This window comes from Harpia harpyja, chromosome Z, assembly GCF_026419915.1.
Source record: "Harpia harpyja isolate bHarHar1 chromosome Z, bHarHar1 primary haplotype, whole genome shotgun sequence".
Taxonomy (NCBI): Eukaryota; Metazoa; Chordata; class Aves; order Accipitriformes; family Accipitridae; genus Harpia; species Harpia harpyja.
In genome coordinates this window covers 2,222,158-2,249,090 of record NC_068969.1, presented here as the reverse complement: position 1 = coordinate 2,249,090, position 26,933 = coordinate 2,222,158, and the positions used below count along the sequence as shown (strand labels likewise).

Here is a 26,933-nt window from a genome sequence, read left to right as displayed (position 1 = left end):
AAATGGTAAATTATCCAGAGTTTTGCTAGTGACATTGAAACTGTGTAACCACTCGTTAAAAACAAACAAATCCTTCTCTCTAAAGTATCCATTAAAGAAATTAGTAGGATACTGAACTGCTTCACATTCTCTCTTTAAATACTGAAGTATGTTCCTCTGTTCTGCTAACTGTGAGGCCACACGATTTTGTACATCACAGGTTCCTAATTACAAGCTTATTTGTAAGCACTTTTCATACAAGTATGGTAAATTTGTTTTTAACAGGAAGTCAGGAATTATCACTATTTCCCCCTTAGGTTTTGTGACGTTTTTTGCCTTCCTCGCCCTTAAATTGTGAGCTATTTAATAACACTTCCACATTGATTATTATCTCATGTTGACAGCTTAATGATACCTTCAGTGGATCACTTAACCTTTTCATCAACAAAAAGGGTACTGCCCTAATCAGAAAAATTTGGAAGGGGGTCTACCTGAGGCTCTGATTAAATTTAGGGGTTTCTTCTTTATTTTTAGTTTGTTCTTCATACTTTTTCCAGACATAAATATGATCCTTGACTGGCTGTAATGCTTGATCTCATTTTGCTCATGGGCCTATTCCCTGCCATCACACGTGACCTTTGAAGCAGGGAAGTAATTATCTTTTACAACAGGCAACCTCCTGCACAACAGTATGACAGCCCTTTAAAGCAAACAAGCGTGCACAGGCAGTATTGCATATGTGAAACCCTTCTCCCATTCAGCTCTTCTTGTCTGTTAGGAGCAGCTGAAGCTTCATAGGAGTTATTTCACAAAAATGAAACTCCACAGACAACCAAAAGCAGCTTGCTTTCTACTAGTTACTACTTCACATATGTTTGGAAAAGAAAAATATTTCAACAAATATGACTTGTGTGAAGCTTTAAGGATGACAAGATGTATTGCTCCACTATGGAGGAAGTGCACACAGAGCATCATGGAACAGGAATGTAGAATTGAGAATCATCCTGCCCATGTCTATTTTCAAAGACTGTATGCTATAAAGGGTACCTTTGCTTCAAAACAGACTCAGAACACGAGCCAGTCACTACAGGGTTACAAGGGCGGTTTTTATCTATCCACTTATTAAAAATGCCAGCACACAAAAATGTCAAGGATTCTGCTCCAGGCTTGCCACAAGAATTAGAATAAGTCCCCCTATGACTGGGGGAGCAGTTAGACACTTCTCTAGCACTACTTCACTTCTAGTAGCCACCCTGCACACACTGTCTTTCTCAGATGGGCAAGAAATTAAGTACATTAAGTACACTGCAAAAATGGACAATATAACACTTCACCCAACAACAACTAGAATTAGAAATAACTTCTTAATGAAGGTCTCCAATTTGAAGCATCTGGCACCTACTATACATGTCCAGTAGAATTACTGATAATTTCAGTGTTTAAAAAAAAAAAAAAATCTAGTGGGTAAATTTGGTTCATCTCCCTGCAACGTGCAATGGCATATTACTAGGGAACTTGGCAATATGTTGAGTATTCCAATTGTGTAGTATTAGGAGAATGCAAAACAGTTGAAATTAACCTTTCATTTTTAGAACTCCAATTGTTTTATCACACTCCTGTTTCAGCAGAAAATAGATATCCCTTATCTGCCAAGACAGAAAAAGATTGCTTGCCAGTATTTTACAAAGAAGCAGAAAATGGAGCAGCTAAAGAGTGAAAATGGAAATTAAATATTTAAAAATAATTAGTACTATTAATATGACTTTGCATGAACAAAACTTTAAAACAGAGCCATGGAAAAACTTTGTTTCTTTGTACATCTAAATTACTTTTTTGAAAGAGTGGCCAGCACTGACTGAATCAGTATTTCATCAGAAATTGACACTGGAAGTTTCTTCCTGCATAAACCTCAACTTGTAATACTGTTAAGAAACCCCCCAAACACCACTATATCAAGAAACAATAGGGAAGATGAAAAGCTTAGAGGAAAAATGGAAACAGACTGAGCACAGTATTTTTAACATATCTCAATGGATATGTAAAACTATTGGTGAAATCAGATTAATTTTACTTTTTCCAATTACTATAAAGCAGTATTAAATACCAAACATAGACGGATTCGGGCATTTTCTTTTATTTTGTGTGTGTATGGCTCTAGACTTCCTGCAAGAGCTAAGCCACATACTCTGCAAACACTTTTAAATTAAAATACATCAGCTGCAGTGACATATGTGCGTGCAAGTAGGATCTGTTGGCTTCATCAGCAGGGCAGTAAGATAAGGGTCATCCCCGCAGTGCAGCTAACACTGTATTTACCCATGATGCACATTGTGCTCTAACAGCTACAGAATCAAAGCTCACTGCTCTGTCTGAATCAAAGACTAATACCAATGTGCATGCAGTGGCTGCCAAAAGCTGCTTTTCTAACTAGTTTGCCTAGATGTCGAAGCTAAGTAACATGGTGCATGGCTCTGTCTTTGGACTAAAGTAGCATACAATAGATTCAAGCTGATAAAATGTGAAGTAGATGTTGTTGCTAGCTAGAAAATGGTCATGTGTTTTACAGTTATTTCCCGCTATTCAGGTAGTAAGTTAATTTCAAGAATTACCTAATAAGAAAAAGCTCTGTCTCCTCCTTCCTCTGTCTAATTGCCAAATGTAGTTGTGTGGTTAGCCATGACCAAAACAAAACATTTCCTTACCAGGCATTTTAGCAGCAGAAACCTGGCAGGTCTTTTCTTCCCTGTCTCTCAATTTATACCTTCAGTTATTACTTCTGATCACAAAGGCTGTAATTAGTAACCAGTACACTAAAACCACTATGATATTTTAAAACAACATATTATTCAGGATGCTTAAATATCTACTGTTATTCTTTGATTTATTTTTCATTTTCATTCACATCTTCCTCTTCCTTCAAATCTTGCCAAACTATTATCTTAGCAAAACCAAAAATAAGCACAATAAAGACAAAATTTTGAAAAACAAGAAAACTTCAACATTTGAGCTTAAAACGGAAACTGAGTCCTCAAGACCTAAATTTCAGCAAAGAGCACCCAAGCTTTTCCATGAGTAGACTTACTTGTTCCACTGACAATAATAGCAAAATGATCAGAGAAGCTGCAGGTTTGGTTCCACAGGCACAAGCATTTACCTCTCAGAGAGACTATACTATGAAAGAAAGAGAGATGACAACCAGAAAAGCAGAAATTCCCTTTTAACTGAGGCCCAGTACCTTATCTTTAGAACTACATGCATGTAAAGAGGAAGTATATAACAATACCACCAGATGCACATAATTATACAGTATTCCCACTCAGCCCAGAAACCTCGCAGTTTACAAGTAGTGAAGTGTCCCAGTGCATTTGTAGGACTAAAATACAAAGATAATGGAACATATGCTTGCAGAAATCATCCAAATGTTCAAACCAGTATGTTGCAGATTTAGTTTGGAACTAAAAGCAACAAAGAAATACAACATGCTTCTAAATAATGTAAATGCCAAACCAAAACTGCATGCAACATTTTAAAATAGAACCAAAAGACCCTCCCAGCAAAACAGAGTAAATACTTGAGAAATTATTTTACCAATGAACATTCTCTGAAGTCACTAGTTATTTTCATCATTCATTTAGAATGGACTTTCAACAGTGTAATATAAAGACATGAAATTGAAAACAGGCCCTAACAACTGGATGGTACACGCATGAGAACCAATCAGCATTATATTCATCCTGTAAAAAATTTGTTTTGGACATAAAGAGAAGTATGACAATATAATAAGTTTGTGCTGCTACACCGTAAAGATTTTTCCATAGCATTTAGATCCTTAAAAGTATGAATACAAGTTCAAAGGTACACAGAATAAACTCCTTTTCTTCTAAATTGTGGAAAGTGTGCACAAGTAATATGAATACGGGAAGAAAAACATGGCCAACTTAAAATTCTAGTCAGCACAGGATGATAAGACTACTCAGCTTTGCCATGACACTACAAGTCCTCTGTTCTTTAGGAAGCAGGCAGTTTTTAAACATGACTGTGGTAGAGTATCACTTGCCAGAGAGAGCGGCCAAAACTCCAGGTAGTCTGCATAACCTGAATTCAAATTGAACTTAATGAAGGATTTATACTCTTGTTTTATTTGTTGCAACAGTGAAGCATTTGCATGAGTAGCTCTTCATGAAATTCGTCAGTCAAATCCATCCCTTTCTGACTTGCCTACTTTTCCCTGAACCCATGTAATTTACTCCCCTCTTCAGGAAAAATGCACCTAAACCTGGTTGCCTTTAAGTCATATCTACTGATAGAACAATTCAGCAAGCTTATTTTCTTCCTTTGCCTCAGAAACTTTTCTGTCCATAAACATTAACATGACGTCTACAGTTGAAGTATTTAGATACGCAGGGACTCTGTCATATGATTTATGAGGTGGATTTAAATACAAACCAAGGAGTGAAGCTTTTTGTATTAAAACCTCCTTTCATAAGCATGACTCCCAGTAAAACTTCTGCCTCACTCGAAAATAAATATCCCATATAAATAGGCCCAAATACCCAGGAAGGAAGAAGTGCTACGCAGCTGTTTTACAACAACTATCTCTTTTTAAAATTTGGAGGTTAAAAAAGTCAAACTCTGATCATAACTCCTAATTATAGATACCCACTTGAAATGGCTCCAAATTCTCTACCTAGCTCAAAGAATGCAGACCAGAAGTCGCCATGGAACTAACCGAGTAACAGAGAGAAGCACAATGGCAGCTGCTAGAGCAGCTGGTATGGTCAGACACTTCCAACATGAAGCCTGAAAAAAACCATTTGAATGACAAAAATGCTTAGGTCAAATCTAGCCATTCCACATAGGAATAAACCTCTACAAAAGCTAATTTCATGCATATAACTTTGTCTTTACAAGTGCCACAAAGTCCTAATTTGAATGTGAAATTTTAAATGACAATTACAAACATAACACTGCTAACTGAAACTATGACTCCCCATACACAACTTAATCTGAACATAAGCATTCATTTGACACAAGGGTACACCCCACTGCTTCAAAGTTGGCTTACATTTCAGTACCTGTGGTGCTTTCTGCTATAAACTAGGAAGTGTATTTAATTAAAGCTCTGATGTATGCATTGTATTATCTCAAATTACTCTCCACAAAAATTTCTTAATCTAACTTCTTAAAATGCAAAACTAGCCATACGTAGTTCATACAAGCTAGTTTTTTTAGCATTCCCCCCACCCCCATTACAATATTCCCCAATGGATTGAGAACATTTGAGCAGAATTATATTATTAGTACAGTTTGCAACAAATTAGAATCTAGTTCTTATTGCCATGTCTGTTTTGTACTGTCTAGTAAACAAAAGTCAATTATATTAAGAACTTATACAAATCCCCAAATTCAATAAATGCAATAACATTAACAAACCAATCTATCTTCAAATATACACTGTCAAAAGTTCAAAGCCATTATGATGGACAACAGTATTCACAGTCAGTGGCAAAAGCTTTGATCCAGGAAAGAAATATTGACCAACTTGTTTTACTTAGAATGCACTCTCAATTCAGATGTTTCTGTTAAAAACAAATGAAACCTTTGAATGCACATCAAAGTAATGTCCCAGGTAATTCATCTTACTGAAGTTAAATATCATTGCAAAAAAAATCCATACAAAATTTGCATGTGTCTCAGAAATGAACACTAACAAAGCAACTGCTTTATTCCGTAATGTTCTGTGTAATAAGACTGCCAACAACAGCCAGCTTAAGTTAAAACACAGTCTGACGACCATTGACAGAACGACCAGAATTCCACAGACAAGTACCACTGTGCACACTGCAAACCTTCATTTGCTCTCTGGTCCAAGTCCTGGATTCAAAACCACAGAAAAACCCCAACATCTACTCACTTGGACACTACCAAGTTTTAATTCTCACTAAATAAACCTATAAAAGGCATTAACAAAACATGTTTTTTAAAAAAGGGCATTTTGACCCACAGTCTTACATGCCTTTAGTAGTAGCAGAGAGCAGGAGAAGAAAGATGAGAGTATTTTCTCCACGCCAAAACAGAATGTAAGAATTAATGCACTGCCTCTTCTGAAATGAAGATGCACACCAGCAAGATGAAAAGAGGGCCACAGGAAAATCTACCTAACTTCTCAATTTTAGGGAACAACCTTTATAATAGATTTAAGAACTAAGAATATCCATTTGAAAAGAGCTTACTTGAGATTATCTTCAGATTCCAAGGAGGAGAAGGAAGGTTAAACACCTCACACATCACCTTTGTCTAAGTCAAACAGTGGCAGTATATTGGCTAGCAGACACAAGTATTTACTACAGAAGGGTCAAACAAACCAACGAACCGACCTCATCCAGTACCCATTTAATGCCTTATGAACCCTATCTGCTAAAGGGAAAGCTGTGTTTTATTTTCATTATTTAGCAGCTGGAAAGTAACAAAGGAGACCGAGAGCATCAACAGAACTTGAGTACGGCTTACAAATGTTAGCTTCTATCTCAGGTAAAGACAGACAACGTCATTCTCTGCTAATCTATGTTAATCATCACTCAGCATATGTTTATTCAGCAACGACCGTATTCCATACTTCAAACCCTTTTAAAAAATGGATAAAATATTATTAAAAGATGACTATGGTAATAATTTGAGGCTTGTGGCTGGAAGAAGAGCTCTCAAATTTATCAGCCCAATTTTTAGAATGAGGGTTTTTATGGTCAGCTCCTCCTCTTGATGTGTCAGTGTAAAACATACTAACATCAGAAAATGTCACGTATGCTTCAGAAGGATGCTTACCTTCGTATAAGTGTAACTGTGGTATCTGACCATTTAACAAAATCTGTGAAGGTCTACCTACCACTAGCAGACTTTGTCCTGTTCCTCCTATGTAAACTCTTACACAATAGGATAAGCTTCAGAAATCTGTGGAGTTTCTCAATGCAGCTGTGGTAGAATTTGACCTCAACTATTTATTATTTATTCAGATATATCATTCAGCAACTGGAATCCTCTTATTTAGCGTATCTATACTACATATGACATGTATTTAAGATAGTAAGGTATTAATACACATTCTACTGGTTATATCATGACATGACCTTCATACAATGCTAATTTTAAAAAGGAAGATTTAATTTCTGCAGCTGAGAAAAAAAACTCATTTGCACACACAGCTGAAGCAGCATTTGATACAATGCAAAAATCCTTGGTGTCCTATACCAGCTATCCTTGTATTTCACCTCTGTTGTGGCTTCAGCTGTTGTGTCAAGCCCACCAGAGGAAGAGGTGATACAGAATGGCACTGCTGAGAAATCAGCTTGCTGGCAATTAGGTTCTATAAGAGACTAAATACTAGTTTCCTCTCTCCATTCAGGTCTTGGTGGATAATATTCTTTCCCCTCTTATATACTGTATATCATATAAACATGAATTAGTTTAAAGATCCTTAATGAAATCCTGTTTACTGAATAAATAAAATGTTTCAGGCATTGAAATTTCATACCTAGAACAAAACTATATTCTCAGCTTAGATCAAATATACTTGATAAAGCCTATAATTTGACTCATTTTAAGGTTTTGCCCCTTTAGTATTCAAAATGATTACAAATAAGAAGCAGTATAGAGAGCTAGGAACAATTTTTGAGCAGGCCAGCCTTTCCTTTCAAGTACGTCTGTGTGCCTGGGCAGAGGGAAATTAAGAAACATCATAAACCAAAGTGCATGCAGAGGGTCCACACAGCAGAAATGACAACAAAACCATCGTTCTGTATTGGACACTGTATCGGGTAAAGTCACAGATCACATCAAAACTCTATTAATTTTGGCCATATTTTCACTTAAGTAGCAAGAGAACGTTATGCAGAGACCTATTTAAAACAACCAAGGGATCCCATTTCAATTAGTTAATAATATATTGTTATTATCTAATGTGGTGTGCTTTAAAACACTGATAAACATGAGATACTTTGTTCTCTCACTTGGATTTAAGAAATAGTTGGCTAAAGTTCTCCCACTTTTAAAATCAGAAAGAAAGGCATTGTTCAACTTCTAGTGGTTGTTTGACTTCTCTCTGAAGTTACAGATAAATGTCATAAGGTTAGAGCGCAACGTACTTAAAAAAGCCAATCCAAAAGGAACATGTACTGTTAAAAGTCTGACCAGAGAAAGAGCTTTTACTGATCCAACTCAATCTAGAAGTATACATAATATGAAAGTATCACTCAGTTTTAAACACTGCACAAATCCTGCATTTTGACTGCCAACTACGTCGCGCCAAGTCTGAAAAAACCAAACCCAAAAGACAAACCCTACTAGTTTTCTCTATGGAAGAACAATATAATTTCGATAAACATAAATGCAAATGGGCATGGGAAACTCTCACCAGGTAGGAAAGAAAATGCATGAGAATATAGAACCCTTGTTGCTGCTTCCAGTGAAGTTCAGAGCTTTGCTACCAAGTTAGTGAGAACGGGAACTGGCCTTGAGCATTCTGCACACAACGAGAGAGGTCTGTGTTGTAACTTACTGGAACAGAATCACTGCTAACCAGTCCTTAATCACAGGAATCCTCATAAAAATGAGATTTTTATCCTCTGCAACACACCCAAGGTTTATATCAAAGTGTACAGAACATAATGTTTAAGGAAACAAAATGGTAAGAGTTGTTTTGTTTGAAGTATGGAGTTTGGTGGAAAAGAAAATGTTTTAGATGTTACTTATATTCAAGGCAATGCGCTCAAATACAGAAGATATTTGGAGACACACTCAGAAAGATATTTTGTGTCTTAACTACATGTAAATCTTCGCGTGTAGGAAAATGAGACCTCAGAAGATGGCTTACAACCTCTAAATCCGTTAAAGAGCTGACAGATGCTTTTTCTCATTCACAAACTTCCTTCCTTTTACATTTCCTCTCCATTATGCTGAGTCTATATATTTTATAGATCTTCTCTGTTAGTGAGGAATTAAATGTAGGCTTTCAGTAGGACTTCTGACCCACCTCACTGATCACAATAAAAAAGTAACACAAGTAGCAATTCCTGTCTTTGAGACCTAAAAATGCGATTTCAAAGCTTACTACAAGCCAAGAACTTTCTCCTTACAAAGCTTATCTATTACCTAATTTTAAGATCTGCTCCTATGTTCTAACTAATTTTATTAGCTACTTCCAATCAGTACCTAAAAATAGAGGATTTATTGCACATACACAGAACAAGCACAATCATTATGTTGTACTGCAGCTTGTAGCAGCTTCAATTCGATGTAGCACACAGATGCCCAGTACAGCTCTGCAACTCTTGCTCCCAGAAGCATCGACAATCTGCACCGACTTCTGCTGATACAGCTTGCCTTAGCTGGGGGCTACATGTGAGGCTGATCAACCACAAAAGCACATCGGGTCTAAAATACAGAACTTGGATCATTCTTAGAATTTATAGGCTCTTTACCACAACTTAATTCATAGATCTTTCCACAATGGAAAATGGTCCTTTAGGACAAGGGTAGAAGTCCAGTTCCTGAAAACAAGAGTCACCATTTTGCAAACTGAAAATGAAATATTGTGCAAAGACAGATTTTGAAAATGTCAACCAGTCAGAAATGATCTTGTGTAACATGCTACACTGTGACAGCACAGGAAAACCTGAAATACTTCTTTTCTTCTAGGCTAAGCTAATCAAAAACATCTTAATCACATCTTAATTACAAAAAAAGAATCCAAGTTTGCAACAGGTTGCCACCATTTGGGACAATTTCCACTAAGGCTGGGCAAACCTCTGTTCCCTCTCAATTTCACAAAGCCTTAACTGCTAGTATTAATAGGAAACTATTAGCTGTGAAGTTCCATTCTCCCAAAACTTGAAGCATTAGAATCAGCTCCTTCTTGAAACCAGTTTCTACTAAATGCTTCACATCACTAGTATCTTCTAAACGAGGTTCACAGGATAAAAGATAAAAAAAGAATATATAAAGCCCCATAATGAACTGTCTTTCCTTCAAGAATCTAAGACCAGCTAAAAACATTATCTAACGTTCAACACCCTGTGAAACGTTAACTTCAAAGCATTGAGAATCACACCAGACACCTCTAGAATGGAAATTCAACAGCTGTTTCACAGCACATTACAATAAAGCAGAACCTCGTAAGAAAGAGAAACAAAGATAATTTTTATTCCCAAGTGAAAGTGTAGAGGGAAGTTAGATTGAGAGAAAAGCTATTATTAAGCGGAAACACGACCAGAAAGTCAGGAGTTTATACAGGCCTGTTCTGTTACATGTACTATTAGACCCCTAGGAACTGCAGCTGGATCAGGAACACTGCTGTCCATCTCGTTTGAACAATGACTTCCTCAGCACAACCTCCCCAAACAATGAGGGAAACCCTCTCTTTGGTATTATCTTTAAAGGCAAAAGTGCTTCCAACTAAATCATCCATTCCTTCCCGAAGATTTATCCTTAGAGTTCAGTGCAAGTACTGACATGGCCTACCCCAACTTGACTCATGAAAACTGAAAGGATCACAACTATAATCATTACGGCTGTAGGCTACACTAAAAAGAATACACTAAACTCAAGTTAAATACAGTCCAACGTACAGCTGTCTAAGCTACAATACCCACAGCCACCGCTGTATTTAATCTCCATGTGATCTGAGATTGAGTTTGGTCCATTCTACCACAAAGGTGGGGAGGGAAAATTAAAGTCAAATTGTGAACTTTCCTGTAGTGCAGTTTTCGGACTGGCTGTAAACATACCCTGCAACAGAAAATCCATCAGATTTGCATCCTTGCTTCCTTTACACTGCATAAAGATGACCTGAAAGGTCATGTATATATCAACAAACAGAAGGAAGTTAGTTTTCTTTTCCTCTGTTCTTACCAAAACATTTAAACTCGTGATGCATCCACCCTTGTTCATCTGGTGAATTTTAGGGGCGACTGAAATTTTTTTGACTAAACGATGCAAATACCCCTCAAAACAAGCTTAGGATTCTTTTTCTATTACCCTGCCCTGTACATAGCCACTTATGTAAAAGGAAGCCAAATCATAACTGTTGCATTTTGTTTGTGCTTGTACAACGTAAGGCAACAGGGAAGTGGGTCCTTTGTTTTTAAGCACAAGTTTAACTTGGATGACACTGAACTACTAAAAGAATCTGATTAACAGATATACTACATCAATTTCCTGTATTAAAGGCTATCAAAGCCATCATTCTAATTTTCTGCTTCTCTCACAGGGACAAAACAGTTTGATTTTTTTGTCATACCAAAGCTTGGCTCTTTAATTTTATTGAAGACATCTTTACAATAATTTCATGAAAATGTTTCTAGTCTTTTGTCTATTGTAAGGAAGCAAAAGAAGATTTATTTAGCTAAATTTGCAGTCCCCTTTAATGTAATACTAGGGCTTTGTGCTACAGTGGATTAAAGCAGCATCTGTTCCTCTCTGGAAACCTGGAGTCAAACCACAGCAGTGCAGTAAACTTGCCATCTCTGCCTGTACCCTAACTAGAATTGTCCTTCCTCCAAATAAAATTCAAACGAATTCCTGAAAGACACAAGAAGGGCTATGTAACTAAAATATTTCTGGTTAATAAGTCTTGCTAAAAGAGCCCATGATCAGTAACTATTTTTGCGTAACAAAGATGTAGGAAATAAACAAAATCTGTATTTACCTAAGTTTTCACATAAAATGACAATATACAGGATGCTAAAAATGAACTTCCAAATCCAGGGCCTGATTCTGCTCTTATAACTACACAGTCGTCTTAGACAACAGAAATAAAGCAGCAAACTTGGGAATATGAAATTGGCTTGTGGCCCATACTCTGTTTAAACATAAATGACATCCAAACAAAGCACGGTTAATAAAACAGCACACCAACACACTTTCTCCCCAAACCCATGATTCTTCTCTTCATAATTCCAGTTGTTCTGTTGATCAGGCAGTGTCTGGGTTAAGGGCACATCCTCACATATTTAATGTAACAAATAGAGCAATCAGGGCTCCATCTTGATTACAGTTTCTGAGGTCTCCTGCAGTTCTGTTATTAAATAAACATAAAAAGCAATAATTGATTGACAGCTAGTGTGATTAAAATATGCCTGGCTCTGAAATTAATGATAAAATTGCCATCAATTCTGACAGAAAAAGAACTTTGTAAATGCTGAAAGCACAAGAAAATCACATCCTTAATGTCCTTCACAAATTATGGTAAATCCTTACAATGAAGAGGCACAACAGGCACAACAACCCAGCTAATCTACATCTATGTATCAATAACATTCAAAGCAAAACTGGTTTTTTCTCCTCAAATTTTGGTCCTTCATAATTTGGTTTTGTTTTTTTTTTTGGGGGGGGGGGGGTGGGGGTTCCCCCCAAAAATACCATATTCAAAAATACAGTAACTTGAACCATTCCTTTGCACCTGTCAGAATCATGCAGAAACTGGAAGCCACATGGGTTTACAGCAAAGAGGGTGCATTAGTTCGGTTCTTGAGATTTCTATGAAGGCCTAGTGGATAATTTCCAGGACATCTTTATAGCATTAATATTTCCAAACTAAAGCTGCTCTGATAGCCAGCTAAATCCAATTTTACTCACTGAGAGTCACACAGCTGAGGCTAGAAAGTTAAGGCAACGCAGTGTCTTGAATTTCAGTTGGATCACCACAGAGCACACAAAAGGACATGTTTTACTAGGAAAGCAATATCTCACTTTCAGCACTCTTGTTTCCCAATGTTCTGCTAGAGACACCTGAAGTCTGAGTGGCGTTAAACATCATGAAGCACAACGGAAATATGTGAGGAGATGTTAAACACCTACATGTAGCATTTCCACAAACATTGGTTTTGGTTCAGGATGACACCTTGCATCTACCAACAGAGGACTGGCTACTTTTAGGCCAGCTTTTATAACTCACAGCTACTTCTTACTGGTGTTCAGGGCAAATACAGTTTGCAAGCATAATTAGAGTAATCACATAAGTGTGCTAATCAGCTATGCAATTATGAGATCTTCCTCTTCAGAAAGTTTGATCCTTGAATTGCCATCTTTATACTTCAGAGAAAACACGATCAGTATAAAGGTAAACTGTTGTTTCAAAGTATCTGTTCCACCCAAAGTCCTAGTGCCTAACCTCTAGATCCTCAAAGGCACAAAAAAATCCCAGCCTCCAAGTGATGGAAGAGTATTCTCATGAAGACTAAATATATGGAGGAATACTTTCTATAGCCATATGAATAGAAATGCAGTTCTCTTGAGAGAATTTTCATTTTGCAAATATGAAATGGTCACGGGGTGAGGAAAACCATGTAAGGCCACGGGGCTGTCTATCCTAAGAAATCACTTCCCAGTTCTCAAGAGGAACACCCTACCAACTGCTAGTGAAGAGAACTTCTCCAGCAGAAGTCTGCTTGCCCAGCAGTAATTCACTGTGTCAACTCCTAGCAACCTTCCAATATAGATTTGTAACAACAATAACAGATCAGAGTTACTGTTCAACTTGGTATTTGTACTTTTCAGGTGAAAAACTGAATCCTTGGCTTTTTTTACCTGACAGTTGCAATTTATTCAATGAAACTGAATTACAAATTGTTTATTAACTGCACCAGGATTTCCAGAGAGCTTCTAAAGGGGCAAACAAACAAGTAAACGCTGTTGATACACTGAGCGCTATAATTTTCACTGGTTAGCTCCAGATCTTGTACTACAGTTAGTATCTTTGATGATAATGATTCAGGTTAGTAGAAATAGGAAAAAAACAGATGATAGCTGACTTCACACATGAAACCCCAACATTGAGCACCTATTAACTAAGAGGGGGGAAAAACAGCTGACTATTATGTAACAGTACTCTCAATATCTGCAATTTCAGGAACTAGAACAGGACATCACAACAACAAAACAAATCTGGTACAAAAGTAGAAGTAAAATGGGAAATGGGTCATTTCATTCAGCTTGGCTTAAGTTCTCCCAAAGCACTAGATAGATGTAATGAAGTCTGCGTTTATATAAAGGATATCTGCCACAAGAATAGACACAGTTAAATGCAACCATCCAAACTAAGTACTCAGCAATTCCTCTTTTAACACATCAGGCAGAATAATCAAGTTTAACTGAAAGGAAGTGCATAGCAACGTGCAAATGGAGGAAAAAAGTCTGAAACAATGACTGAATAGCAGAGTATAACTGTGTGAATACAGGCAAACCTGTAACTGAAGTAACATTTACTAATTATGTATTGTAGCAAGCCGTGCAAATGTAATATCACTTCTGCAAACATTACCAACTCCACCCAGGAAACTTACAAGCTCAACTTTATTATTTTCCTTAAGGGTAAAAATGAGCTTAAGGATCATTAATTGTGTGACTAAACTGTACTATAAAACATTTTTCTTTATCAAAAAAACATTTTTCCTTTCTTTTCCAGAAAAGACACTGTTGCATTCATATGTAGTTACACTGAATCTAGTCACTTCCTCCCTTTCTATTTTTCCACATGCACACACACCCAATTTAAGATGTTGCCTATCTTTATTTAAATTGGATATTTCTTTAACAGTTGATCAGCTCAGAATTTCATTGAATTATTTGGTGGAATAACCTTTCACAATGCATTGAAGATAAAGTGCACATGCCAGGGTAACTATTTTAGTCCATCATAATCTACACACAATATTGCACAAGAAAAACTAGTTCCTACATCTAGTTTTCAAGTAGCTCATGTAACAGAGTACTGTGTTTTTGTGATTTTGACGCACATTATTTTAGTAGTTAATAACATCATAACAACAGAGACTGTACGTATTAACACGTCAAATCCCATTTTCTATTTTTCTTTCATCGGTTATTCAGTATCCCTACTTCAAAGGCCTTTAAACTAAACTCTCTTTTCTTTTTTTTTTTTTTTTTTTTTTTCCCTTTGGCTGAGGGCATGAGTTGCAAACGATCATTTACCCTAGGCAGTTATCACTGAATTTAACGCACCTTCCCGCGCTGACAGTTACAACGCCGGGTCTCCCGGTCTCTCCCCCGGTCGATTTCGGACACCGGGAACAGTGTGTACCAGGGCTTTGAAGTAGAACTCGCCGCTTGTTTGACACCAGCCATGTGATTTCTTGCACTATATCAAGCTCAATGAAAAGAAGTGTTTTCATGCTTGCGTACACTCATGTATAGATCTTAGCGGCAAGGCACACGCTAAGTCAGATCACGCCCTAACAGCACTTTTCTCAAAAAGCTTCTGGCGGTTTTATACCTCATCTGCCACCGACTAGCAGCAGCGTATGCACGGGTACGCTTTTGATACCACATTTAAACGCTTGCGATTTCAAACTTGCGTCCCTGCGAGACAGACGGCACTGTAATTCTTCCCCCCTCCTCAACCCAGGACATAAGCTCCAGAACAACACACGATCGCCAGAAAGCCGCCGCCGGCCGTAGACCGCCGTGCGTTCACGGTCACCGCGAACTTCGCAGCACCCCAGAGACAAAGGGGGTCACCCCAGCGGCAAGCCGGGCCCCCTGTCAGTCGGGAGCGGCTCTGGGCTGCCGCTCCTTACCAGCTTCCCGCAACGGCGATCGCCGAGGCCGGGCAGCGACGGAGCGGAGAGCCCTTTGTGTGACAGGACGGGGCTCCCCGCCGAGCAGGGCCGGCAGGGCGCCCGGGGGTTCCGCCCCCCCGCCCCCCGACCCCCCGGGCAGGGCTTACCAGCTGTCAAGCTCCAGCTCCAGCAACGACTGGGTCCTCTCCGAGCTGCAGTGCAGGCACCACATGGCTGGGCCGAAGTCGCAGGCGGGGAGCTCCGCGCCGCCACCATAGCCGCCCCTCAAGGCCGCCCCGCCCGCTCCCCTCACAGCGGCCGCGCACGGCTCGGGTTGGCGGGAGGGTGAGGGGAGGGGAGGGGAGGAGGACGGGAGCGCGCGCACGCACGCGCGCGCGCGCGGAGGACGGTTGCCCGGGGAACGCGAGGCGCCAACGGCCGCGGCGCGCGCCCCCGCCACCGCTCTTCCTCACGGAGCCGGTCGCCTCACGGTCCGCACCGTAACCGGGGGCCTCTTGGGACGGCTCCGGCGGGCACGGTGCCCGCCGGAGCCGTCCCAAACGGCCCCCGGCAACGCTCAGGTAGCGCCCGAGGCCCTTCCGGAGACTAAAAACGCGGAGCGCTGGCTCGTGCCTCATTAAAACCAGAGCGCTATTAATGACAACGTAAAGGGCCTGGCTCCGGGACCCGCAACGGACCTTTCCCTCGGCAGCAAGGGTAAAGTTTTAAAATAGGCTCTGGGGACTTTTAAAGGAGAGGCCTTCGGAGCAAAGGTGCTGGTCAAGATTCAGAATTTTCTTTATGGTGGTCAAGGAACGTCCAACTGTTTTCAGCTCTCCCTGCCCACCTCATCTGCTTAAAAAAAACCCCAAAAAACAACAAAAAACCAAAAAACAATTGTCTTTTAAATTATTTTAAGTGAAAAAGTATACATAGACATTGGAGGCATCTGAGAGGGGAAGAGAAACTCCCTCCGACGAAGGGTGTGGCTGCATTTTGTCTAAGGCTTCTGGCAGCCACACTGAAACTCCCGGAGATGTCCATGGAAAGAGCAACGCTAAATAGAAAAGCTAAAAATATTTCAGATGCACCAGAATAAGAATGTGAAGAAGGAATTTAGCTTGTTAAAAAAATCCTGACTCGAGGCAACGGCAGCAGCTGTGCTGGCGGCAAATATTCCAACCCCTTCTCCCTACACTTAGGCACGCAACCAGGTGAGGAAATTGAGCGCTTTTGTCAACACCACACACATTCAAAACAGCAGCATCTGAACTTCCCTGTTGTTGTTCTGAAGATTAGCACAATAATCCAAATCCTATTTACTTTCCATAAAACATCATTTTTATATGCGTTATACTAGTATAAGATGGTTTGAGGTTCGTGATTGCAAGGCAGAAAGTGAACTATGAAACTCACAGAAAGAAAACGCACCCAAGATAATACATTAAGTGCTGTGGAGGCCTGGTGACAGGAGAACAACAATTTTTGGAGGAGTAGTTGATTTATTATTAAAAAAATACCCACCAGAATGAGAATTTTGGATAAAAATGAGTAATTCCCAAAAGATTATAATTATTATCCTTTGTTGCTCCACTGAAACCTGACCTAGAAAGCTTGTGGATTTTGCTGCATCATGTCCTCAGTGTTCTCACAGCTTTTTTAAATGGGAATGGAAAGAAACCTCCACCTCCTCCAAACACATGGTAGCTCAATAGTAAAGCTAGTTCTGGCAAGCAAGAATTCCTCACTAGAATAAAAAAAAACAAAAAACCAAACAAAAAAACAAAAACCCCCAAAACCACACCAACTGAATTTCATCATCACAGTATTTGACACATGAATAACAATCCTTCCTAATTTTTTTCAAGCAGATTCACCACGTAGTGATTAAAGTATTGCAAGAAATCAAGTCTAAGCAGAGTTAATTGTAACTTAGTAATTCATAAATGAAAACCATCTCATCTCCTAGAATACCATAAAAGGTGCTTTAATTTTTATATACGCCTCTTATGTAGAAACCACACACCTGCAAATGAGAACACTGAAATTATATCATTTTCTCACACCCAATAACATTTTACACACATATTTTAACAAAAATGCTTATGCTTCATGATGCTTTCCCAGCTTTCCTCTCCCAAAGCCTAGAAAAGAGAAGGGTATGCAGCATATCTGGAAGGTTAACCCCAGAGCTGAAGATCCAAGGAGTCAGCCAGTACCAGAACCTGTTGTCCCGAGGGAACATCACCTTATCAACTGTCTGCTCCTGCTCAAAATGCAGTCCGAATTCCTCTGCTGATCTAAACATCAAATAATTTTGAAGAGTACTTGCTAAGTCACAGTTTCTTTGGTAGAATATTCCTACAGCAATTCTAGCTTTTCAGGTCAAAAGAACAGCTGAAACTGCACCATAAAACCAGTAGATAAATAGTGCTACCTATAGGTACAAAGAAATTAGTGTTTCAAAAAATAGTAGGGCCCATATGGTTAATATCGTGTAATAAAGCAAGAAAGACAGACAAGTTTTAACTTTTGGGTTTCCTGTTTCATAGAACCATCAAAACATCTCACTTTCCAGATGAAGTTTCCCTTCATCAAAATAAGCATCATGTCTATGTAAGCTGGGCAAACTTAACCACAGACACTCCTTGTCTTCATTTAGATGCCAGGGTACTGGAGAAGGGGAAGCTAATTAAGCAAACAAAAACCTTTCTTGGAGGGTGGGGTTGGGGGGCAGTTGGTAAGTTTGCCACTAAAGGCTTCATTCATAATCATTTGCACAATATTTAGTGCAATTTTGTGTAGGGGCAGAGCAATTTGCACTATACTTTTTAGGAATGGAAATACTCTAGCACATAAAAGCAGCACTGGCTGATCTCTGCAGTTTGGGGAAACTAAAGTTTAGTCAGAAACTAAAAATGTTGCTCAAACAGATCAGGTACAAGAAAGAGCGCAATGAAAGGCCCAGCTGTGCCCTTGTGCTGTATATACAACAGACCTCTTATTTACAATACATACCATGAGAGCTAATCGCATATTCCTGGATGATAAAAAGAATCAAAGCAACTTTTACGTAAACCAGTTAAACATTTGGATCAAGTGTGCATTTTGCATAGTTTCCTAAGGAAGCATTAGGCATAGATTCCAATAAGCCTGGGTTTAACTAGCTTTCAGTGAAACTCAAATACGTTAAGGAAGGACACACCTACACTGACTGTTTTGATAGTAATGTCACTGCAAGTCTATAACCAGGGACTATTTACACTGCAATGCCTACTTTCAACATCTCGTGGTTACCCAGACAGTCTCTTCCCTACAGAAGTTCTGGGATAGACAACAATCCCACATTTTTCTGGTCCTGACTCAATGCCCTCCTGTATCAAGCTTCATCTCTACTTGTAAACAGAGAGAAATCCAAGGCAGACATAAGCAGTCCACAAAAGTCAACTGCTCCTTTGGAAACCAGTTTCCATTTAGCAACCAAGTGCAGACAGCTTTAGCGTGGGCTGTGAAGGAGGATATGTACTGGAAAGGGTGGCCAAGAAGCTCTGACCTCAAAAGCAGTCACAGAATTTTCTGAAGAATGTGATTTTCTGAACCCGCTTCAAACCATCTTCCTTCTGCAGATCTGAACACGCTAGATAAGCAAACAACCAAGCAATACTAACACATCCCATTTCAAACACTACCTGGCTAATTGTTACAGCTTCCCTCCCACCCCCCAGTGTCAAGCATCCAGAATTCTCAATTTTGTTTCGACCATTCTGCTACAAAGTTTTTGTTAAATCAGTTCTTGTTTTAGTAAGTCTTTAAAACCTAAAGTACAGATTAAATGTCAAAATCATCTATGTATTTAAGATCTTGCACATTTTCCAACAGGGGAAATTAAACACAGAAAAACAAATTCTTGCTGCACTACGCAGATGGCATTGTGGTTTCCGAGTCAAGGCAGCCTGATGCAATTATTTTTGGAGGGATTTTTTGTCTATGTTTCAACATTCCAAAACCATCTTTGTTGAACCATAATCCATAGTGCATAATCCAGTCTCCCTCACATAACAGTAACCATAATCCATACTGCATAACCCATTCTCCCTCAGGTGACAGTAACCATAATCCATAGTGCATAACCCATTCTCACTCAGGTAATCAGTGGTGATTTTTCATAGACATCAAGGCTTGGCTTTTTAGGACAATTTTTTGGTGGCATGTAGCTACATTTTTTTGCTCTCCTGACTACATAGGTGCAGTGCTTATGCAGAGGTGATGTTTCAGGCCTTAGAAGACAGGGGCAGGAGAGGCTCTTCTAACAATACAGAGCCAGTGTGGGCTTCTGTACCACTTTCTTTATCTGCACTTTGTATAGGAAACTTTGGCAGAACCAATAGGACATACAGAGGCCATATACTCTGTTGTTATCTCACTGCTATTTTGACAACTAACTAGCATTAGAGCTGCCACCAAGATACTGTAGAAATATGTAGCGCAGGGTAAGGAGATAGGAAAGTGATTTTTTCATGTCTTAGCATCCTTATTCCTGGCAATTTCTTGGAGCACAACTAATTGTACAACACAAAGTTACCTTTGCTCCATTAAAAAAAAAAAAAAATCAACGTGACTTAGAGAAAAAATTAAGGAACTAGGTAATGTCTGTGCAAGAGGAAGTAAACAAAGATTTCAAACTATGAACTTATGCTCACTAGGTCAGTCCAGAAGTTTGAGGTAAATAATTCTGAAGCAAGCAGGCTGGCTGACCATGGGAAGAGCTTACTGTTGACAACCGGCTCATTCACTATAGTTGCTAGTTCATTCACTTTGTACCACTGTAGTTTTCAGTCAGTGTGACCAGCAAACACTACTGACAAACTTAGAAAGGCGGCTCCAATTTTGTCACTATTACCATGTTTAACAATATCTCAGTAGTGAATGTTAGACTATTCAATCTTCCTTGCTAAAGCTAACCATAATTTATTTCTAATACAGAAATACAATGCTTAGATTAAGCACAACACTGAAATTTTGGTTTATCCAGTAATTTACATAAATCACTGTTATTTAATGTGTTAATAGCTAAGATAAAGTTTATAAACCCCCAGAGTGCAACAAACTCAATTTGTAATTATAAGCACACAGCAATTTGTATAACATGCCATCTAAATCTACAGTAATTATGACCCTGCTTAAGGGTAATTCCCAACTTAATCACATTTAATACAGCATTATTTCCAAGATCTAAAAGGCTGAAATGGGCATTTATCTTGCATTTTGCTTGAATAAAAGCAAAGGGTTATCAAGAAAAAAAACGCAAGAAACTACTAGGGAGTGGTTTTCTTCCTGCAGACTATAAATACAGCCATGCAACATTGTACAATAAAATGCATACATGGGTCAAAATACACGTTACTTCTCTCACAGTGGGCTTTGGGGGGATATTAATCCAGTTCATCCCTTGAAAAAAATATGCTAACCCATATGGATCCTCCACCTCCTCCCTCCCATGATGAATTCTCTGCTTCTCATGCTCTCCCTCTACGCATGCTTACCTGTACACCTAACAAAAACTGTGTCTTTAAAAAATATTGGGATATATCAGTTTCAAGGACAATGCTTTTTCACAATATTCTATTTTGGTGCATGATGAGAATTATCCATAAACAGTAATTGATTCTCTAACTGTATAAAACATAATATATTGTGATAATTTTCCCACATGACTTGGAATTACATAGGAATTCTCAAATATGCCAGGTAGTTCTTTAAAAGCTAACATGTTACTGTACTTATGCCATTTTTGTGTCACCCCAAAATGGATTTCTTATCTTCTCTCATATACATTTCTTCATTTCCTATGGCTGCATACTAGTTCACTTAATTTTTTAATGCCGATATACAAAAAACGGCATTAAAACAATAGCTACAACTTCAGTTCATTTTTAAAACTGAATTTATAAAGCCTTCAAATAAACACATCTGGGAAAAGGCTTTATGTTGTCGGTTGCTATGGAGTAGGCAAAACAATGAATCTTTGTAGTCCTTTTGCTCTCCTAAAAACAGATGCAAAGCCTATTTAAGGTAAAGGAAATCTTCACTGACTTCAAGGGTTTGTAGACTTGAAACTGTACTTTTCAACTACCTGTCTCACACCCGCCCCCCTTTACAAAATATAAAATAGCATTATCACTATGTGAAGGATGGGAATATTGAAGCACAAAGAGTATAAACCATAGCAGAGGAAAATGAGAATAACTCTTCACAGTCATCTTGCAGATCAGTGGGAGAACTAAAAATGAAACATATCTACACATTCTGCTGCTTTATCCCCTCCCATAAAACAAGATACTTAGCTCTACAGAGGGCGAAAAGAAAACCGTCTGTTATTAAGCCCCTCAAAAAGAACCTTGTCAGTGAAAGGCTGCGCTCTGCAGCAAACTCTCTCCTTAGCCCTGGCTAGAAGATTTAGGCAGGAGGCCTGATTTTGGAACAAGAAAGGAAATTCCACAATGATAACAATGTTTCAAAAGGCTAAGATACACTGATTTATCCAGTGTGGAAGCATGCAAACCAGACAATCCTGTAAACTATAGCAAGTTTTAAAACACATAGACAAAATCTCAGCAACGAGAAAAACAATGCATAAAGAGGATTACATTGCAGTCAAACCATCAGATCAAAGCCAGGATTCCCGACTCAAAATTCTCTGCTGTCAATACTCTGACCTGGTTTTGTCCCTCAAAGTCAGTAGTTGACCCTAGAAACCCTCACTTGTGTGGGGAGCTATTGAAAACTATATTATTAGGTGCACTAAAACACTGACTATTTACATCCACGGGAACAACATCGGAAAAAATAACATTAGGCAGAGCTTTTATTTAGTACAGTACTTAGGTATTTCTCTCAGAGAATTCTGGAACACTGGTCACGCTGATTCTGAGCTGATGTTTTCAGCCTCTCTGATTCTACCTCTGCTCCCCATAGTGCGGCTCACAGCAAGACACAGTTTTGTTTTTTCACAAAATTCATCAGTTACTAGATAACTACATTTCATTATAATACTATCAAGATATTTACAATTTCTCTTGACAGATCCATAGGCACATGGAACAAATTTTTTTTTGTGCAAATACCATGCAATCTCCCTTTCAAAAAAAATTTAGCAGGGGGCTTTCAGCAGTCATAAATGTTGCCGAGACTCACCCCAGCAGTGAAACTATACCTGAGAAGCAGAAGCTGCGATCTAGGTCAATCAGCACTGAGTGGTGGCTCTTCAAGAGAAAACGCTTTCTTCTCACAAATCCATGGACAGAAGGATATGAGTGCTTGGAAATCCTCCAGAGAAAAAAGGCTGACAAGGAGCCAGAAAGCCCATTTAGAAAGAAGTTCATCTGTAACCCAAGAAGGCCACTCTATTATTGCCAGAAATTGTAGATCGAAATAGAGTCAAAGAGAAAGGGAAACCTTTAATCTGCATCCTTGGGGGCAATAAAGGCAGGACTCTGTACTGTGAATACAAGGTGACTCCAATTACAAGTTTGCTGATACCATTATACATGTAATAGTCCTTTGTACATATTTCACTCTTAAGAGACAAGAGTGGCTCCTTCATTTTCCTCACTTGGAGTGTCACGTTCTCTGATGAATCCAGAATTCCCACAGCTTAGGACACACCTAAACATTTGCAACACCAAGTCACTGGGTTCCAGGATTTCACTGGCTGCACGTTCGGTGCCACTATTGAGCAAGGGTGGTGGGCATGGAATCCATGTGGCTCAAGATGGAAACTCAAAATGTAAGTTCTGAGAAACTCAGGATGTAAGGAATATATCCTGATGCTCTAAAACAGCAGACCTCACAGAGAGAAAGCTGAAGCCATGAGCTCCCCCTTCCAGACTGTTACTTAGTCATAATAAAAGTCTGAAAAAGTAAAGTAATTCTGCTTTACTAGAGAAGCAGTGCAGATTTGTGGTCAGATTAAGCTAGTACTGCCATGGAAAGAAGTGGCTTTACCTTCCCCTCACCTCTGCACCTCCCCCCCCCCCCCCCCCCCCCCTTGCAGGTGCATGTGTTCATGTCGATATGATGGGCACAAATAGATGTAAAACAAAGCGGGTTTTGGCAGGTCCTTTGGGATGTTTCACCTTCTATAGGGCAGAGACATTTGTCACAGTTGCACACTGAGTAGCACTCGGTATCAATAAGACCCACTGAGTATGTACTTAAGGGACAAGAGAAAAGCAATGCAAAAGTTCGCTTTTGTTCTTTACTGCTAGGTGTTGCCTCCAAATGGGACTAGAATGGAAAGATTATTATGATTTGGGACTTTTTAATATTACAAAGTACCACTGTTATAAAGCCATAAGAAAAATCCACTGACACCAGATGGTACAAAACTCCGTATACCACCTATGCAATAGTTAGCAAACTTGTCACTGAATAAAATATCTTTAAATGAAGTTGGTCAGAACACAAACACTGAGATGATACGTATAATGCAGGTAGCTAATACACAGTATATTAATGCTCTTGAAACACCCTGTGTAAACCGACTGAAACTGAACCATCCTTTAAAAATATGCTACAGCAGAAGGTTCCCCACAGCCTCCTCTTTTTTCTGCTTTCATTTTATGGCAGTAATAATGTGCTTTCTGCGAAAAGCATTTCTTTTGGATTAACAGACAGCTGAGATTAACAATGCTTAGTTACGCTTCACGTCATCAACATCTCAAAAGCTCTCAATCCCCAAGAAAAGCATAGTTTTGTTTGCTTGGTATTTAATGTTTTTTTTCCTGTCTGAATGATTCACAAATTTAGTAAGATGAGTGTGCTTCTATGTGCACATTGGGTTTTGTGCACACACTAAAGTCAAGTAGAAAAATATATGACTGATTTTAACATGGCTTTACTAATATTTTCTAATTCTGGAAAATACAGAATTGTGTTTCTTCAAACAAAAAATGTGAAAGAATTACAAACCCCTAAACTACAAATAGTTACTGAAAGCTTATGAAAGTAATTACTAGTCAGTATTAAAGTAAATATCTGAATGTTGCTAATTTATCTTCTGTATAGAACTGTCTTTCTACCAGTATTTGTGACATCTGGCTCTGTATAATGTGCTACATTGAGACATCACGTGTACAGTGCACACCATGTAAAAGTATGTATTTTCCATGACTTGCCTTTCTACAAGCACCATTCTAAACCCAGAAATTTTTGTGCTTGAAGCTCAGATTGTGTTACAGTTGTTTATTTTGATAGCAACCACTAAGTTTAAACTGTTACTAAAATGACAAGTATCACTGAAATGTCCCATATATAAATTAAAAAAAATGGACTGAAATCTAATTTTAAGGTAAAGAAATCACTTTTTCACTGACTGCATATTTAAACAAATGAGTAAGAAGAAGGTTATAAGGAAGGTCTTATTATTGACCTAATAAAGTTAGATTTACAGGTATTTTCTGAAAATATTTTCATGGCTTCTTTATTAGTGCATGACTCTGCAATGCAACAATTTTTAATTCAGGAAGGAAATTCATCTACATTCACATTTTGTCAAATCCATCAGCACGGAGGTGCACTGTATCACTCAGATAGAAGACTTGATTCAAAATGCAGAAATATTTACAGATACGGCACTTCTTTTTGGCAGTTGCACATCTTTAGGCTGATACCATAAGTGACTGTGCCGGCACTGTAGTGTCTCTTTCCACAAAATTCAGTGAAGGCCGCATGCTTACAGTTTTACGTATAATGCAGAGGGTCATCACTAAGGAAAAACAGAACAACAAAACCACATTCCCCAGCAACGCTCACACAGCAAAACGAGTTACTGTACTAAGGCCACCCTAGATATATATATATATATAACGTAGCAAACAGCTGTGGCACTGACAATACCACTGTGTGTGGTAACAAAGTCTGAGCCTCCACTAATTGACTTAAGTCCATGAACTAGATTCAGTAACCATAAAAACTCAATCCTAGCGTAAACTACACAAACAAATATTGACTTTTTCCATGGTAACCTTTACAGCTAATAGAAACTTTGAATGGTGTTTTGAGCCGGATATAAACAAAAAGTAGGAGAGGAACCAATAAACACACACCTCAGAGAAATGCTCCACACTAACATGGAATGAAGAGCGTTAAAAAAGGGTATATTTTTGTTCCGCGGTTTCCTGCACTGGAGCCTGGAGGCCAGCACAGCACTTTTCAGTGTCCTCTCTCTGGAATATGATGAACTCTCTGAAAAAAGGCTGGGCAGAACTGGCCATTTTCACAAGGAGACGGGACACCTCTGCCTGTCCTCTGTGTGCAAACGTGCCAGCTCTGCCCTGGCTCTGAGCAGAGCTGAGACAAGGCACAGTAGCTTGTGCTCGCTGTCCTGCTCACTGCCACGTGCAGCTCCCAGCCAGCTCCAAATTCATATACCTGAAAACACATCTACTGTACAGCTCTCCCTAAACTTGAAAACAGAGGCAAGATGTGAAAGAGTAGGATAACATTACATTACCTTTCTAGGCATTATGAAACAAGGGGAAAGAACTGATCAGAAAATACCAAATCTAAATGACAGTACTGGATTTACATCAGGCATTTAGAGGCAGCTTATATTACTACAGAGTGATTAATTCAAGCATAAGGAGACTTAAATATTTGTTCCGTTATGCTCATTCACAGATTTCCCCCTTTGCCTGTCATGCTGAGCGTGCCAGTATAGAACATAGACATGTAGCTACCAGCATATGGCTGAAAGCATACCTTCAAATTACCTTCTTTATAATACTGACGTATGCCGGTATGTTAAGGTAAAAAAGGACCAGGAAAATTCCTCTTTGAAACATTTCAGTGCAGAAAACTAATTACATTTGCTAATAAGTTAAGTGAAAGAAGAAACGCATGGCCCCACTGTTAGATCCACAGGGAATGCCCAGAAAGCAGCCCCTGTGACACAGGCCTCTATTTAAAAAGCTTATATGAGATTTGCCTAAAACCTCTGCAAGGCACCATTAGCACAATACCAACAGAAGAAATGATTTGCATATGACTATGCACAGTACACATTTGTTCACAGATGAACAGGATAAATTTTGTTTCCTTTTGGAAATTTGTAACTCCTGAAGTTTATGACTTGCATAAGGGTTGTATTTTGGCACAACTAACTGCACTCTAAAGAGATAGTGGGTAGACATCAGGGTGCTAAGTTTTCATCTTTTGAAATTATGACTTACCACAGTCCTTGTTTTAAATCTAGATAAAAAGGAAAAAAAAAAGAAAAAGACGCCCCTCCCTGCCCCCGGCCTTGCATATAATAAACCAGTAGTTGCTAAGGGGAGAAGAGAATTGTTTCATTGAATGGCACATACCACTGCATGCCAGACAGGG

The 26,933-nt window shown here is 38.8% G+C and overlaps 1 protein-coding gene across 17 annotated transcripts in view; it reads right to left on the bottom strand.

The window, feature by feature from the left end:
- Nucleotides 1-26,933, bottom strand: part of IQSEC1 (IQ motif and Sec7 domain ArfGEF 1) — a 359,420-nt gene that overhangs the window by 55,890 nt on the left and 276,597 nt on the right. Inside the window, exon 1 of one of the 17 annotated variants that reach the window (XM_052776761.1) lies at nt 15,716-15,879. The exons of 15 other annotated variants lie outside the window; for them this stretch is intronic. In XM_052776761.1, the coding sequence (XP_052632721.1) occupies nt 15,716-15,780 (65 nt within the window). In that variant the 5' untranslated portion in view covers nt 15,781-15,879. Of the gene's footprint in view, nt 1-15,715; nt 15,880-26,933 lie in introns of those variants that run through there. One more of the 17 variants, XM_052776762.1, reaches the window with a different exon arrangement.